The sequence below is a fragment of the Dermacentor variabilis genome, chromosome 11, assembly GCF_050947875.1.
Source record: "Dermacentor variabilis isolate Ectoservices chromosome 11, ASM5094787v1, whole genome shotgun sequence".
NCBI classification, from domain to species: domain Eukaryota; kingdom Metazoa; phylum Arthropoda; class Arachnida; order Ixodida; family Ixodidae; genus Dermacentor; species Dermacentor variabilis.
Window position 1 is genome coordinate 49963421 of NC_134578.1, and position 18023 is coordinate 49981443.

Here is an 18023-nt window from a genome sequence, read left to right on the forward strand (position 1 = left end):
TAAGTAGGTCATGAGCCACAACGTCAAACGCTTTACAAAAATCTAGAAAGACGCAATCAATGATCTACCTTTTGTCTATTGCTAGCGCCAAATTGTGAGTGAATTCTACAAGCTGTATAGCACAAGAAAAACCCTGCCGAAATCCATGTTGGTTTGCATTTAATGGATTGTGTTTAACTAGGTGCGACATAATACAACTATATATAATGTGTTCCATTAGGACACATTATATACACTGGACACTGACCTATATACACAGGACACTGACCTATAGTTCTCAATGCAGCAAGCACGCCAGGCACGCTCGCCACTTCCGGCAGCAAAGTTCGCAAGGCGAAGTTTTTCTTATTGAGCCAGGTCGGAGCAGGATGTCTACCAACCGGGAAAACCGGGAATTCTCAGGGATTTTGAGTAGTCTGGAAAAAGTCGGGGAAAACTCAGGGAATTTGGGCCTCTATCAGGGAAAATTAGCGGCAATATTATTGAAAGGGTCGAAAGTCGCGGTAATACTGGATTGAGTAACAGACAGGAATCGTAATGAATCGTCTTTGATGCCCTGTCGTCGGCAGGAGGAGTTGCCAGTGTACAGTCAACGAGCGACTTTCCGGATTCCCGATAATTTGGACGGCTTCGCGGCACTGCCACATACCCCATAGAGTCAACGTATAAAAACGTGTAAAATTTCCGACGCAAGAACTCTTTGCCGTCCGAATTTCCAGACATTTTGCCGTGACCGCAGGTCCGAAGCGGCAATAATCAAAGGCACCACCACTGCCATTTTGATTACTTCGCCACCTCGAACCGGCACTCTCGCACGCAGATCCGCTGGCAGCCGTTGCCATCACTGCGGCAACGCTAGGCCTAGCTGCTTCGACGTTCGCTATGAAGCTTCTTGCCATTGGGTGCCGAGTAGTTTTTTATTGAAATAATTAGCTGCTGTCAGCAATGGCACGGACTCCGCCTTTGTGGTCCTCGCGATTGGCTTAGAAACTTGGAAAACACAGTGCGTTGCATAATGCTGGTTCCTGAAAGTCAGCTTTGCCTCTGTACAGAAATGTCACTTGGTGAAGCTTACGCAAAAGTATTGCAGTGAAGCATAACAAGCGTGGGAAGGGGCCACGGAACACAGTATGTATTCCTTAATTATACACGCGGGCACCCGGTATTTCCTGTCACAGTACGAGCACCGATATGCCTAATATGTGTACCAACAGGCCTTTAGAGCGTTTTCGAACGTGCCTGTGGCGGTTTGAGCCCCTAAGGGCAGTAAATGACACGGATTTATTTTTTTCCAACTGGCCGATTTTTCGGACGTTCTCGCGGCCTCTAGGGAGTTTGAAAAATCGGTCATGGACTGTGCAACTGACCAAGATGCTTCAAATGGTCCTTGGGGCGAACGAGTGGCGGAAGGCGGATAAGAACATAAATAACCTACGCATTGAGGAATAAACAGGAATGGAAGCTTGCTGTCGCCATTTTGAAGGAGCTTGAGCTCAAAAAATAAAGTTTTGGCTGATGCCGAGTTGCAGGTGTCCCTCACCCAAACCAAAATAAACTCTTTAAAGCAGTGAAACTCAACACTCGGGCGTCGTGCGCGGGCTGAGAGTATGTCAGGACAGTTGAGGTTGACTTTTGAGCTGTTGAGAGAGAATCTCAATTGTGGCAGAGTTCGGGGCTCATCCCACTGAGGTTGCTATCAGTTGATAGAAATAGCTCATATTCGAAAATATTTGCTTCTATATGCATCTCCTTTTTTTTTTGTATTTGATAATGTCCTACCCGATTTTCAATTTTTTTCGAAGATACTACGTTATTTTCTGTGCATTTTACTAACCCATGCTTTCTATTTTCTTTTTGGATTAAGTCGCGTTTTTATTTTTTTCATGTGCTTACTAGAGAGTGACAGCATCAGGCGATATGGTTTCAGTCCGTCTTGACATAAAACATAGTTCTGCATCACTCCGGGAAATTTGCAATGGCACTCAGGTAAAACCTGGAAAACTCGGGGAATTTGGAAATGTCAACTTGGTAGACACCCTGCGGAGGCAGGTGTCAAATTTTTGGTCGCCGGCTATCGGGCGTTCACCGCCAAGTGGAGTTTGTCGTGCTGACACCGGTTTTTCGCTCCATGTAGCCGGGCTTTTACTTCAGGCATATTTTTCTAATCCAATCACGGTTTAGTTTTCATGCCTGTCGATGTGCTTTAAAAAATATGCGTTTCAGTCTTGCTGACTTGTTTATGGCAGTGCTTCTTCGGCAGCACAGCTTGTATACAACCAAGCAATGAATAAAATATATGTAGTAGTCAGCCCGTACAAGCACAAGTGCTTGTGTGGGCACACAAGTCACGCACAAGTCACGCACACAAGCACATGTGCTTCTGTGCATGACTGGGCAGTACGGAGCTAGCACTGTATTGGCTCATTGTGTTGGGGCAAGCAAAAAACAAAAGGAACAGAATAACAGAAAATTGATAGTCTCACTTATTTCTTTATTCCAGTCAAGTGGATCGGCGTTGGAAAGTCTCGTGCAGCCATCATCACAATTCCTTGATGAGTGGCACAACGACAAGACTGCGCACTGCACGTGTTGACGATGAACTTAGCACACTTAAAAGAGCCGAGCTGTTTTATTTTTTCTCTTTGTTTCCCTGCCCTTGTTGTTTTTAATTCATTGTTGTTTTAAAACGAAAATATCCAGTCATTGTTGTTCACCAGTCATCGTTGATGTGGTTGCCGCTTGTTCAGGTCAGCCCTCAGCAGCAAGTTGCATTCAACAAACGACGTTCTCCACACTTTCTGATGCATTTGTGTGATACACAGCTTGGCAGAATGCTGCGGCGTTAAATACCACCCCACCTGTTCCACAGCAGCCATTTGCCGATGCATTGAATTGAGGGCTGTGTTAAATTTCCCACTGCCTTGCACAAATTTGTTAAATTGAGAACTTCAGTAAATCTAAATTGCCTATAACATTCGTGATAATGTGATTTCTTTGCAAGCTAAAAAGGCCATTTTTGCCTGCACGTGCACCTATTGTAGACAGAGAGCCCTTTGAGCTTGTCTTCTGTTCTATGTGGGAGAAACAAACGTCCTGAACAAATCAATCGCATCCACCGCCAAATTGAAACCTGGCATCTCCGTGTTACCCCTATTTTTCCCCCCAAATCCTTCAGGCTAGACGTAGACTTCACTACATTGCTTTCAGTTTTTAGGTTTTACAAATATGTGTCTGGGAATTGAAAGCATTTTGTTAAATCGAAAATGTTGCATAATTGGGTTTTATTAAATCGAGGTTTAACTGTATAAGGTTTTAGTGACAGGGTTATTTTGCTTTCTCACACATATTCAAGGTCGAACATCAAGCCTGTGATAATGACCAGGCATTGTGCTCACAAGACTACATAAAAGCATTTGCTCATTGGTTGGTGCAAAGGTACCTGCCATTCATAAAAGTGACTGAAGTGATAACAACATGGCCGCCACTTGCAGGCAGCACTTAACGAAAGAGAAGCTTTGTGAACACAGGCCTAGATTAGGTTTCCTGGATATCTATGTGCAGATTGCATTGTACAAAGACTGTCATTGGGACTTTGTGGCTGTTTAGATCGAAATGAAATCAGCTGTTATAATGGCAGTTGAAAACATTAGCAGAAAGATGGTTGCTTTGATGGAGAACTAAAATTTGTGTGCTTTGTTTCTCCACGGGAAATGACATTATCGAGAGTCCAAACCCTTATGTAGCTAGGAACAGGCGTGCATAAATTCGCCGAGAACTGCCAAGAACTTCTATGAATCAAGAACTTGTTACTTCCTTGGTGTGGCATACACTTTATTGGATGGGAGCACCAATAAATATGGGCTGCAACATACCTAGCTAATCATTTGCTGCTATGCCATCCATTTCTCTGTGACTGAAATGTAATCATTTGAGGATCTCCGAGTTTGTACTTAGTAGTATGTACTTATTAGGGAGTTTTAGCATGTCGCTTTTGTTACCAACGCACCTGTCAGCTTTGAGTATGCTACTGAGTCCATGCTAGGTGTATGTGTGATGCGGCATGCCTTGCACATGCAGAACTGGCAGCTGGCAACAGTAGAGCATTAGCAGCATGCTAAAACTCTCTAAAAATGTCTGTAACCACCAGCGCTGCATAAGTTGGCATTGCGCTGAACAGACAGGTTCAGTTACACCGCGGTGATAGAATTACAGCCCAAATGGTGAATACACAGTTCTGGTGGTGCGGTAAATCTCGCCGCCATTCGTCTTAAAGTGCCATAGAAGTGCACCAGAAAGATTATCCACAAAGTTGGTCATTTCTTGCAAATCTTGTCTTATGTAGGAGCACGTGCGAGACAGTTACAGGGATTTGCTTGTGGACGATAAGTTCATTAAGCCACTACTGCAATGTCTACCTGAGGAGTGCCCACATGCTTTCATTTAAATACGTGTCTGTGTGGCAATTGCCTGAAAAAGAAGTGTTCACTGGTAGGTGTTCAAGCACCTCCCACTTATGGCAGTAATTGGCATGATAAAGAGACGATTTCCACAGCAAGGGCCAATTGCAGATTGCACTAACCTTAGAGAAGTCCTCAGAGTCTGAGGCCTAGTCTGGAAAGGAATAGGCCTTTTTTTTGTAAGCCTGGCAGCCTGTGTTTGAACAAAAAGCATAGCCATGTGAATGCAGTACCTCCATATGTCAAATTACACTGGCCAAAGCATGAATCCTGCTTCACGTTATCACTTGTTAGATCTGTGTTAATAGGAAAGTGTGGATGTTTGCTGCAAAACTGTGATGTCGCTGCAGTGAGACTGACCTGGGAAACTCTTGTGTAGTCATCTGTGTGTGTTCATTCTTTGTATAGGGTGTTTCAGTGACAATTCGTAAACTTGCTGCATGTGTCCCCATGCAGCATTGAAATGAGTCGGTGAAACAAATTGCCGCTCCACACAGTTATGGCCTGCATTGCTTGAGAAAGGCATTGTGGGAAAATAATGCCAATTCAATTCACAAGCTCACAGATGGGTATCTGCAAATTGGTGTCAGTGTCAGGAATGATTCCTACTAAGTGGCCATGTGTAAAACACTGACCGGCTTCATTTCGGCAGTTCCACATACAGGAAAACTAGAACAACTTGTTCGCATTTATCTCAGGCCATTGAGAACGCATTTGCACAAAAAACAGTGACTTTTTTTTTTCTATAGAACCTTACTTAGTACGGTAATTAGTAGTTGGCTTGCTGAACTATCCAGAACTGAACAAAAGTTGCTCCAGCTTATCAAAAACATTCATTTGAGTTGTTTCCTGTGCTCAAGTCACATTCATCAGGTATCAAACTCAGCATAGCATTTAAGATACCTTGGACAGTCAAAGGTTAAGGCAATAATTTTTGAAGAGTTAAGTGAAATTTTATTGCGATTGAGAAGCAGTGTTTTCACAGTTTCTGGTGTCTGTTACTGGCCAGAAACTCGGGCCAGCAGAATTTATGGGTTTTTTCTAATTCGATTTTTCTAACCACTGCGGGTGGGCGTCACTGAAACAGCCACTACTTTCTTTAAGCAATTTTCATTAGTGTACTGTTCGCTCTGCACTTTTAAGGCATTGCACACTGTACAGCCAAGAGCCCGAGAGGAACCCTATTTTTAAAGTTTTCTGCAGCGCTTTGTGAACGGTTATGCAATGCTTGTTGTAATCGTAGCTGCCTCAAAGGAGCATGCAAACTACTAGCTGTGATGGTTGCCTTTTTTTGTTGTTGTGCTTGCATACAAACAGCTACAGTTTTGATGTCATCATTTTTTTCCTTGTGCATCTAGAAGTGTGCAAGTTGGGCTTGCCATAGGGTTCACCTTGGAGAGGTGTTCTGTAAAGCCTCAGTCGTGATGCATGAAAAATTATGTATATATAAAAACAGTTCTTTTATGTGGCCTGCAAAGTGTTAGTGTGATTACCGGGGGCTGTTGGAAGGTAGCACACAGGAGACATTATCTGCCACCTCTGTTTGTTGCATTACGAGCTAAGTGGCCTCAAAGGATGTGACCATGTAATAAAGTCGCTTCAAGCCTTTCGATAATTAGGCTGTCTGAATATGTATCTGGAAATCGAAAGCACGTTGTTAAGGCTTGAAACGGTTTCGACTAACTTTGTAGACGCATAGGCTACAGCTACAGTAAAACATTCGCATGTCAATTTAAGTGTTTCATATTAATAGAGCTATGGACGATTACAAGTTACCCTCCTCCCTAGCTATGCTTTTTCTCCTCAACTCATTCGCCAAGCAGTCGGGGCTAAGCTCCACCTTCACTGGCTCTGCATCGTGATGCAACAATGTCATCTACTTCCGATGTGTTGGAGCCAGCGCACAAAGCCTCTCCAACCGCTCCGCTAGCTGCCTGGCCATCAATCCCCAGCGAGAGCTATCCAAGCATCGAAGCTATCCAAGAGCTGGGACGGAGGCGTTGACTAAAACTCCTCCATACTACTACCGCTGTGATGAAGGGGCTTTAGTTTAAATGTGAGTGGCCAGCAAAGTGCAGCCATGTGGTGGCACAGAGCATAACCAGCCGAACACAGAGCTAATGTTGCTTGAAACCAAGTGTAAAACGTTTTAAACTATGAAACAGACAATGTGTTCACAACTACACTGTTGCCGAAAATTTACGCCAGCAACAAAGTAGAATACACTTGGTTACTGTATACTATACTGTATAGTATTAGCTGTATATTAGTATGAGCTTTGTGCCTCCTCCCATCTGGCAAAACATCCAGTCCACCTGCATTTACCGGAATACTGGACACACAAACTATCGCGGTAGTAATCCTCCGTGTGAAGCAATGGCTGCAAATGCATAAATCCTGGTGCCGATCGGATGCCGACAGCTCGACGCGCTTGCAACGGGACACAGAGCCACAGCTTGACATGTCGCCATTTGCTAGGTTTGCAGCCCACAATGCAACAAGGGGGATTCATAGTCTTCATGAAAGGAAACCTCGAGACTAACACTGACCACACAGCTTGCTGTGTGCCGGAAGTGCTCGAGTGCAGCGATACATAAATGGGCGTGTATTCTCTTTCTCTTACTTTTTCTTTTACTGAAGCAAGTTACCAACATTCAAGCTGTCATGAACATTTGTCCACCATAAAGTTGGAACAACTATCTGACGAAACCTGGGTGGCCAATTGGATAGCTCTTCAAACTGATGTCACGTACGCCAGCTATGTAGATTGTAACGGGATGACTGAAAACTCAGGTGGTGCGGCACTGCTGTGATCAGTAGGAATGCACATTTTTGAAACTTTACAATAAATTGCAAGCTTTACCCACAGAACTTAGATATATCACTTAATCAGAAGGACCTACTCCAATGACTCATTATGTTTGTACAAAATCCTCAAAATAGTTTCAGGGTCCCTTGAAATGGAAATTTTATAAATAGTTGATGTGAGGAGTGTGACCAAGTCTGAGGACACCACGAGCACCACTGGCACGCTTTCCTTTTTTTTTTTGCATTAAATGAGGGTCTAGACTCCCAAAAATAAATGACAATCGTCGGAGCACTATATAATTTGCTACAGTACTTGTCTCAACACACCAGTTTCGTTTTTGGTGCTTAGGGGGTGGGTGCATTGTAGCGCGATACATTTTTGTGCTCCACTCCTGGAATCGCAGCAGCTGCCAAATGCAAGCACAGCCAGAAAATATGTGCGCTTGTTTATTATTAGCAATGTCATCATGTCTAACCTCGTTGCTACACATCAGATAATTTTGCTTTCTGTAATGGCTTCATGATAATGTCGATGCCAGCTGTTGCGGCATCTCAAGACCACCATTAGTATCAAATTAAGATGTGCGTTTCCCACCTTCGTACTAGCTAAGCGTCGTTCCTTTACATTTGAGAAGCATGTGATAGTACAACTTTGAAAATATGTGTCTACTCGTTGCGTTTCATAATTCATACTAAGCCATTGACATATAGAGCCAGTCCGTAAGCATATTACGGATTATTACTGTTTACGGAACACCAGGTTTACCGGAAAGGTGTAAAGCTGCAATAACGCTGGTAGTAATCTCTGGTGAAGCAACGTTTAACCAGATATAAGCTAATACTGCAGGGTTCTGCATATTCTACTTAACTGGTTGTGTAAAGCATTGGTGGCAACAATCATTAATGTGCAGTCCTTTTACGGGTCTTATGATGCCACAGCACGAGCATGCCTCGACAGGGCAGAGCGAGTGAAACCAAAGCACCAGCACCAGCTATTGTGTGAGGGTAGAGGACATCGCTACAACACGTCACCCTTGCTCTCGGAAGCCTGTGTTATTGGCGCATTCCCTGTTCGCACAAGCTCTCACCAGCGTTCTGTGCCTCGGTAAGCCCAAATTAAAACACGCAAAGTGCCTAGCTGGTTCCAACTTGCACCTGCAAATTTATTAATTTCATCACCCCACCTAATTTTCTGCTGTCCTCGACTGCGCTTCCCTCCCCTTAGCACCCATTGTGCAACTCTTAATGGTTCACTGGTTATGTGCCCTGCACACTACGTGGCCTGTCCATTTTCTTTTTCTCTTAATGTCAACTAGAAAATCGGCTATCTTCGTTTGCTCTCTGATCCACACCGCTCTCTTCCTGTCTCTTAATGTTACGCCTAACATTTTCCATTCCACAACTCCTTGCGTAGTCCTCAACTTGTTCTCTAGCTTCTTAGTTAACCTCAAGTTTCTGCCTCGTATGTTTGCACCAGTAGAATGCAATGATCGTACACTTAGTAGTAAGCTCCCAGTTGGGATTTGGTAATGCCTGCCGTATTGTGGCCGTGTTCATCATCATCATCATCAGCCTGGTTACGCCCACTGCAGGGCAAAGGCCTCTCCCATACTTCTCCAACAACCCCGGTCATGTACTAATTGTGGCCATGCCATGCCTGCAAACTTCTTAATCTCATCCGCCCACCTAACTTTCTGCCGCCCCCTGCTACGCTTCCCTTCCCTTGGGATCCAGTCCGTAACCCTTAATGACCTTCGGTCATCTTCCCTCCTCATTACATGTCCGGCCCATGCCCATTTCTTTTTCTTGATTTCAACTAAGATGTCATTAACTCGCGTTTGTTCCCTAACCCAATCTGCTCTTTTCTTATCCCTTAACGTTACACCTATCATTCTTCTTTCCATAGCTCGTTGCGTCGTCCTCAATTTGAGTAGAACCCTTTTCATAAGCCTCCAGGTTTCTGCCCCGTAGGTGAGTACTGGTAAGACACAGTTATTATATACTTTTCTCTTGAGGGATAATAGCAACCTGCTGTTCATGATCTGAGAATGCCTGCCAAACGCACCCCAGCCCATTCTTATTCTTCTGATTATTTCCGTCTCATGATCCGGATCCGCCGTCACTACCTGCCCTAAGTAGATGTATTCCCTTACGACTTCCAGTGCCTCGCTGCCTATTGTAAATTGCTGTTCTCTTCCAAGACTGTTAAGCATTACTTTAGTTTTCTGCAGATTAATTTTTAGACCCACTCTTCTGCTTTGCCTCTCCAGGTCAGTGAGCATACATTGCAATTGGTCCCCTGAGTTACTAAGCAAGGCAATATCATCAGCGAATCGCAAGTTACTAAGCTATTCTCCATTAACTTTTATCCCCAATTCTTCCCAATCCAGGTCTCTGAATACGTCCTGTAAACGCTGTGAATAGCATTGGAGATATCGTATCTCCCTGCCTGACGCCTTTCTTTATTGGGATTTTGTTGCTTGCTTTATGGAGGACTACAGTGGCTGTGGAGCCGCTATAGATATCTTTCAGTATTTTTACATACGGCTCGTCTACACCCTGATTCCGTAATGCCTCTATGACTGCTGAGGTTTCGACAGAATCAAACGCTTTCTCGTAATCGATGAAAGCTATATATAAGGGTTGGTTATATTTCTTGTTATAATCCTGTAAATGCGGTACCTGCCCTATGACTGGATGCACTAGTACACAATTTTTTGTTGCTAGATGAGCAGTCGTGTTGTTATGACGTTCCGAAAAAGAGCCGTTCCTGCCACCTATCCCAGTTTTCTCTGCAAGTGGGGGGGAGTCATCAGAAAGGGCAACCTGCGCAGAGGGCATGGATATGACCGCAAGTGGCAAAACCCTGTCCTGGCAGCACATGCTCGGAAGCAACCATGTCATTCCAGTCTGCTCCGTTAGGCAGCACCAAGGGTCTCAGAAGTGCACTGTTCCCACGCTTTAGGCAGCAAGGATGAGGGCTGTGCATGAAACGTGGGTACCAGTGACACCTGCTTAGCCCTTCCCCTCTGTGATAAAGTATGCAAACAAAGATTTTTGAGATTGCCAGTCAAAACCAATACACGTGTGTTGGACTACAGCAACTTTAACATCGCTTCAAGTAACGTGGCAAATCTTTTTCTCTCCTGCTTTAATGCAAACTCGTAAATAAGGCGCCCAGCTGACCAACAAGACATCTGTTGGGTCTGTTGGGCCACTGCCGTCGCACCGCAACTCTGCCGCGAGCTGCCTGCAATTGGCGGCCATTTACAAAGACGTCTGTTGCATTACAATTCACACGTGTACAGATGATGCAAATGTGGATTTATCCATGAGGATGTCTGTATGCGAGAGGCCAAGGCACGTGGTTCACAAAACGTCGCAGTTCAACTTGCAGAGCCTTTTCCACATAGAGCTGCACCAGCCGCCCGCAGCTGGTGACCAGTTGTGAAGGCTTGCGTCGCAATCCATTCCGCATACAACCGAAATGTCGCTATGTCCACGAGGACATCGGTACACCAAAAGGCCAAGGCACATGAATTGCTGAATTTCACAGTTCACCCCGTAGGGCTTTCTTTGCACAGAAGAACCGGCCGTCACTTGCGCTCCACTGACAGGGCCAGCTTTGTCGCCGAAGCAGCTTCGAAGCTGGTTCTTCTGCAAGTACTTTCAGCTGAACATCGCACTGAAAGAAAAGTGGAAAGCAAAGTTTAGCGCACCATGCTTCTAAAGAACTGCTTAGACAAAGGTAACAATTACTGTTACAACAAGTGAAACTTCTGCTGCCTCACAAGTCGCTTCTGTGGAAGCCCACACGATGGAGGAAGGTTCATGAAAGGAAAATTGTCAGCCATGCATGGCTACAGCACAAAGGTACAAAAGAAACCTGCACAGTTGAAAAAAAATCTGTCCTAGTCCAGGTTGTGAACCCAAGACTATCAATTTGGGGCGATCATTCTAGCATCTGAGCTAATCGGGAGGCTAGCAAATCGCAGCACAAGCTCGAACTGATCCGACAACTCAAAGCACAGGGATGGTGATCGTGGCAAATTACTTGTGCAGAGGCCCACAAGGTGGTAGACGGTTCATGAAAGAGGACTGTCTCAAGGTAAGCCACATCCACCAAGCTAAGGCAGAGACGATGCATGATGGACAACTGCCTGTGATACTCAACAATACTGCCCGCAAAGTGGCCCGCAGTGAAAAGCTCCACACGCTTGTTGCGTAAACTCAAGATGTGCGTCAGTATGCATGACAAGTATTACGAGTGATATGTTATCCTTAGTGATGAAAGGTATACATTATTTCACTTGTAATTTTTGCCATATGCACTGATGCACATCTTCATTCAAGCGTGCAAGATAAAGCAAGGTGTGTGCACAATATAAGATTGAGCCATTTGATCCGATATCCCTAGATAAGCTTCCTCACCGCACTGAGTTGTTTTCACTGTTGTGCCTCCGACTGTCGCCACCTCAAGGTTGGCTTTTCTGCATGGTCTAGTCTTCTATGCCCACAGAGAACTTCCTGTGGCAATGAAGGGAAAGCTAAAAGGGCAGCGTTCCTGCATGTGTTACGACACCTAGTATTCCAGCAGTGTCTGACAGCACTTTAGTTTCTTGGAACAGATACCAATTCACTGTAGCCAACACGTGCAACAGTTTCACATATGCCCAAACGTCGTAGATAAGGGATAAATTTTCTTTCCTGTTTGGCTTTTGTTACCAGAGCATTTGTTTTCTCTTCCCCAGCTTAAAGCTGATGAGACTGTCGGACAGGAGTGCTCCTGTGCACAGTTTGCCTCCATAGCTTTCGCTTCATTACCAGAGAAAGTTGTCCACAAGTGTAGTGTAGGGAACAACTTTACCTGTTACAGTCATAGCATGGTGCCTTCTCAGGCTGGTAGTTCAAAAAAAAAAAAAGCTTGCATTGTATTTGTCAAAATGTGGCGAGTGACCACTTATACAAGAGAGGGATGCAAAGATCCAGGCACATAAGGAACAAGTGCTAGTCCACAACATTCAATAGAAGAGGAAGAAGTACAACAGTGGCAAGACTGAGCACGGTGCAGATGACCAATGTCTGGTAACAATGAACACCAAATAAATGAAAATGTAGTGGTGGGAAGTAGGGAATCAGTCAGCTATTGAATGTGGTTTATAATGAAACTCCTCAAATGGATTAGAGACCCACTTTCCAGCAACTATCACCTGCATCTTTCTGGAAATCATAACCACTTGCGAATGAAAATCGGTCAATATTTCACTAGGCCCGAATGCCCACCTTTGCGAATGTTCACCTTGCCCTCTTCCTAGGTGAGCGTCGCCGTTGTGGAAGACTACCAGGATTGTCAGTTTCCATCGCCGTCCAGCTATGCACCTTCGCAGCAGCAGACAACGAAGTCGGCGTCTGTGTCGACCTGGACACACCTTCGTCGTCGATCCACGAAGACCCAATCGCCATGTTCGCTCTCCTGCTAAGTGGCATGACCACCTCTGTCTGCACACCTTTGGCCGATAGGAGAGGCACAGGGCCGTGCACGGCGCAGCTGACGAGCTGTTCCTCTTCATCCTGTAGCAGGAAGGTGTGTCAGAAAAACAAAACTTCCACATACTGCCACACAAAAGTGTTCAGCATGGCGCAACTAGCATGCAGACACGGAGAAACAGGTCACACTCTCTCCTCTGTGTGCTACGTCTGCTAGACAGAACACTCTCTTTGCTCGCCAGCAAGATCAAATAGCAACCTCTATTAGTGCCATATATGGCAGATACAGCCTCGTATTGTGCTACCGTCCTCATAACCATTAACAACTAGCCCAGTCATCAATTCTATTGCCAGTAATTTTTAGTGCTGTGCAGGCTCATTCATGTGTCCTGTTTCCTTCCTTGTAGGCGTACTGTCTTGTGCTACTGCCCTCATTACAGAAACACCTTCATTATATCTGACACTTATCTTAAGCCTATATTGAAGAACACAGTGTGAAGAAAGGGGGTGAAACAGCTAGCTCGGGAAGCATAATTAAGCTGAAGGAGGAAATCTTTGATTTCCCCGACAGAAATTCAGGAAGTTGGTCAGGCCGAGGAGCTGCCCACGGACATAAAAAAAAAAGGCCACTCGGAACTGAGAACCAAAACAGTGCCAAGAGAAAGAGCCGTCACAAATTCAGAAATGTGGCAGAGGAGACACCGCAGCCTAGTAAACCTAAAGCCACTAAATCCTGTGGGGATCGCAGAGAAAGATTTGGAAAGGCACATGTGTCGGTTGAAATGTTTCCGAGTCAGAGCGCATCCGAGTCATCAGACGTTCGGCGTGGAGGTGGATAAAGCCAGGGGGCAATTATGTTCCCCCTCGTTTAGTTCTTTTCGAAGTGCAACCCGTATGACATGAGAGAACGCGGCAGCCAGCCACGCGACGTGGTCATACCAGGCAGTGCATTCCGAGGATAATACCAGAAAGGCAGGTGGACAGTGCGAAAGGTATCGGGGCTCTGCAGCGAGTGGAATGACATAGGTGCCTTTTGTATTGCCGGGTTGACAAGTTTGACAGGAGCTTCCAGACAACGCCCGCCTCGAGTATGGCTTAATGAGAGGCGCATACCATGCGCATAAAGTTTGGAAACTTCGTTTTTGTACGTCGTTTTCTTTTTAGCAGACGGGCTTCTTTTTTTTTTTAGATGCACTTGCACCGCCAAGTCTAGGTTATTTGTTAGCAGTTAACGTTTCATAAGTGGTCGTGAGATTTTTTTCCTTGGAAGAAAGATGCATTCTGCAGCGGAGCCGTTGCTAATCACACAATTTAGAAAGTGTGAGTACTGTCCCTTTGAGGTGTGTCAAGCGTTCGTGCGTATCTCGCACATGTATTCATCAGACGACGGCGTTTTAATATCGCTTAAGAGCGTGTGTGGTAGAAATTAGGAATTAGCTCGAATCTTTGTGCAATTTCAAGCGCGTAATTTACACAACATTTCTTTGTTTTTGCATTGGAGCGGGTCCTTTGTGGACCAGAGAAAGAAAAGGCTAGTGTGCGAGTCACGAAAGTCGAAGATTAGCAAAGCTTATATGGAAAGTGTGGATTCACAGCCTGTGCTTGTCTCGCCAGACTTCTGCAGAGAATGCATTGTCTGGTGTGACACCAGCAATTGTGGTCAAGGTGTTGTTATTGCCCAAATGAACAAAAGCGGCGAAGCACATAGTGTGCTGTACCTCAGTCAAAAACTGATACTGCGAGAAGAGGCTTTTAGCACCTCGGAGAAAGATTGTTTTTGCATGGTATAGGCAATTCAAAAGCTAGCATGCAATATTCAAAGCACTAAATTCATGGTCGAGAGCGACCATGGCACGAGAAATGTGTTTGGCATGAATCGCTATCAATGTTATGGAGAAAAGCAACCTATTTCTGTCTTGCTGAGAGCTGATCACGACTAGAAAGGAGAGAGACAGAGAGAGAAGTAGAACATTGTAGAGCGCTACGGGGCCATAGCGTCCGGCAGGCATGTCGCCCAGGCACGCCAACCAGTGTGTGTGTGTGTATTCCCAGGGAGGTGGACACAATGAAACGAGGGCCCTCAAGTAACCGTGTGGCATCAGCCATCACCACTCGAATCTCTTGGCGGCGGAGGTGTCTGTTACATCTCAACACCACAAAGGCATTAATTCGACGTTTGCAGCAAGGCAAACACCCGCCCATCCGTCGGCGCCAACCCAGCGTGGACTATTGACGGGTCCCAAAAAAGGCCACAACCCCACCATTACTTGACATCCTGAACTACGGATGAAAGGGTGGGGCCCCACCCAATGCTACCAAATGACAGCAACCCTGGATTCGCAGGCTGCGATCCTGCCACATATCCATACTATCGGGCTTCAGAGGAGGAGTTATTGCAGAGTGTTGCGAGCATGGGTGTGGTATCGCAACAGAGTCAACGACTGTGATTTGCTCCTGGACAGTCTTCGGATTCCCTAGTTGACTCACCTAGGGAAGATGACAGTATTAACAGCGGAGACTTCTCAAACAGTGGGACAGAGGGTCCTGATGTGAACTCGGACGTTTAACTTGCTCCTGCATGGTGTGGGCTTCCATAACTGGAGCCATGTAACTAATCTTCTACAACTTGACGTAGCAGCCGATGGGCTTGGTGGATTCCTTGCCCTAACACCACCCTAAGCCGCAACATGCTACATGACTAGACTACCAGAAACAAATGACAGACTGCAAGCAAAAATTGCAAGTTGTCAAGCATATGTATGCTGCAAAACCATAAACAAAGCTTGCATTACCCAGTAATGCCCCATTAGGGTCTTTAAAGGGGCCTCAAAACACTTTTCTCACTAATCGTAGAATGGCCTCACTATTAAAGGACATTGCGTTATGAATCTCCTGCTATAAAAATTTTTCGTATCCTTCTAGTATAGTATAAGTGCAAGTTATCACACTGATAAGTGCCGTTCACTCTCTTTTCGTCTCCACTAACATGCCAGAAGCTTTGCAGGGGAGGTGGCAAAGGGCATGGATCTGGCTAAAAGTTGAGCCTCAGCGGCGAGAGGGCTTAACGCAGCATCTCTGCTACGCAGCACACCACTGCTACCTCATAGGCCGCACAGCTATGCACAATTGTCGTGTGCGTAGACGAGCAGTGCAGAGATGAAATGCTTTTTCTGTCTTTTTGAGATTGCAGACAGACTTATTCTTCGTTTGCCTCAAAATTGGCAATAATAGTGTCACTGAGAATGTTCTCGCAATCACAAAATCGGCCTGTAGCTGTTGGTGGGCTTTGCTGCTTGTGATGACAGCATTGCGAAGGCTGGAGCTATCAATTTTTCACCATTTTTGACAAAAGGTTGTAAATTCCCTGCTGCATGCAGTACACTAATATTTGGCTCGCTTGTTCACAGCAGCCTCTTCTACAAATGAGCACATTTTTGTTCCAGGTTCAAAAAGTAGGGCCCCTTTAAGGGTAAATAAATGTTGATTTTGTTTCTGCATTGGTTTGAAGACTTGTCATTGTCTCATTTCTGATTATTTTCGATACTTTAACAGATGGAGAAACGTAACCAGACGTAACAGTTGAAGCAAAGCCATGCTGTCGCATTCATGTAAATGCAGCTTATGGTTGCAACGCCGAAACATTTGTCGCATCATTCCACCAACCGTGGAGCATGTATCAGAAGGATGGCAAGCAGATGCCGAGAAGACGACGCAGTGCAGATGAACACATCTCGAGGGGCATTCAGCCTTACTATTGGCTAGGGGGTCCTGCAGCTTCTACAGTGCTACAAACGACTTCCGAGATGAGTATAGACTATCTATACGCAACTACGGTGTTTGTGTAGGGTGGCTAATTTGTGGTGGGGTCTACGGATGGCCACAGGCCCCTATCGCCTATCCATTGGACAACCTTTCCGCACAACCATTTTGACACTTCAGACAAATCGCAACTGCGAATCAACCTACGCTCTGCCAAAGCAAAGCCTTCGCTTATTGCCTCCACGCGTCCCACTGCCACTGGCGGCCACACTTGCATGCACGCAACAGGACAACCACTACTGGAGACACAAGTCGTTCACTGACCGAACTGAGTATTGTCAACCATTCAGGTATCTGTGGGCACGCGTTCCCGTTACGTCTGGACAGCGAGGAAACGTTTCCCGCTTCTAGGGAGTCGCGACACGCCTTGCACAGCACAAAGTCCGCGACGTTCTCGTCGGGAAAATCGCAGCCGAGCAGTTCGACGTGTCGCGGGGACACCTTGGACACGTCCTGGCGGAAGCACAGACGGTCGCACGCGCTGCACAGCTGTCCGAAGTCGTCGAGCACGAAGTCGCCGCCGCGATCGTCGTCGTTCTCGGCCGCCCGCACCGCTGCCGGCGACGGCGAAGCCGACGTCTGTCTTCTCTCGGCCGTCAGCCGCCGATCTCGCCGAGCCGCCGCCGCTTTCGCCCGGCGCTGTCGCCTAGACATCGTCGGTCTGATTCCCTCGGCGAGTCGCCGTTCTCTTCGTCTCGTTCGTTCGGCAGCCCGCAAGTGGGGGTTTGCCCGGCGCTTTCGCCTTGCTTCGGCATCTCGCGCCCGCTCGGCCGCCCGCACTTGCGGGTTCGCTCGGCGAGCCCGGTGTCGTTCGCGTTCCGCCGCCCGCTGCTCTTCGGTTTGATGCAGCCGCCGTTCGCGAGCCGCGGCTGCGTTGCGTTCTCGCTCGGCCGCTTTCTGTTCCTCGCTCAGGTTCTGTCGCCGCCGTCGAGCCGCTTCTGCGCGTCGTCGCTTGTATTCGCGCTCTTCTTCCTCGGTACGCAGAGGCTTCGTTGACCACATACCATAATCCTGCATGCTCTCCAATCCTGCTTTGTAAACATCAAATGTATGTCACCTTCTGTCTAACACGCAGTAGCACACCGTAGGAGTAGACCATCCAAGCAAATACAGAGCTAAACAGCATAAACTGCACGCAGATGTTAAAAAAAAAAAAGTGCAATAAAAAAATTGTACCTTGCTTGACATGGCTTGGCAGCTCCCCGACACATACACGCGATTGCACGCGATCGAGCGTAGTCGCCGCCTGGCGGACAATGGCTGAAACTTTTGTTTTTTTCTCTTCTTACTAGCAACGCCTTTTACTAGAAAGACAGTCTGCTTGTCCTTTCTTCTTTTTTTAAATAAATGTTCTTCTTCCTCCTCCTCCCAATGCTATTTGGTGTTGTCCGTGTTGTCTTTGTAGCTGCGCAACGCGGGGCACCACCAGAGAAAGTCTGCTAAATTACCGCA

General features: G+C 46.2%; 2 protein-coding genes across 2 annotated transcripts in view; one reads left to right on the forward strand and one right to left on the reverse strand.

Moving 5' to 3' along the window:
• Window positions 1–6072, forward strand: part of Adss (adenylosuccinate synthetase) — a 48771-nt gene extending 42699 nt beyond the window's left edge. Inside the window, exon 13 of the mRNA XM_075675012.1 lies at window positions 2501–6072. Within this exon, the coding sequence (XP_075531127.1) occupies window positions 2501–2553 (53 nt within the window). The 3' untranslated portion in view covers window positions 2554–6072. The remainder of the gene's footprint in view (window positions 1–2500) is intronic.
• Window positions 6073–9940: 3868 nt separating this feature from the next.
• LOC142564152 (uncharacterized) lies at window positions 9941–17745 on the reverse strand. Its single transcript, XM_075675024.1, has 3 exons — window positions 16836–17745; window positions 12549–12836; window positions 9941–10950 (listed from the first exon to the last, which is right to left on the reverse strand). The coding sequence occupies exons 1-2, from the start codon at window positions 17586–17588 to the stop codon at window positions 12561–12563; spliced, it is 1029 nt and encodes a 342-aa protein (XP_075531139.1). The 5' UTR covers window positions 17589–17745; the 3' UTR covers window positions 9941–10950; window positions 12549–12560.
• Window positions 17746–18023: the final 278 nt, after the last annotated feature.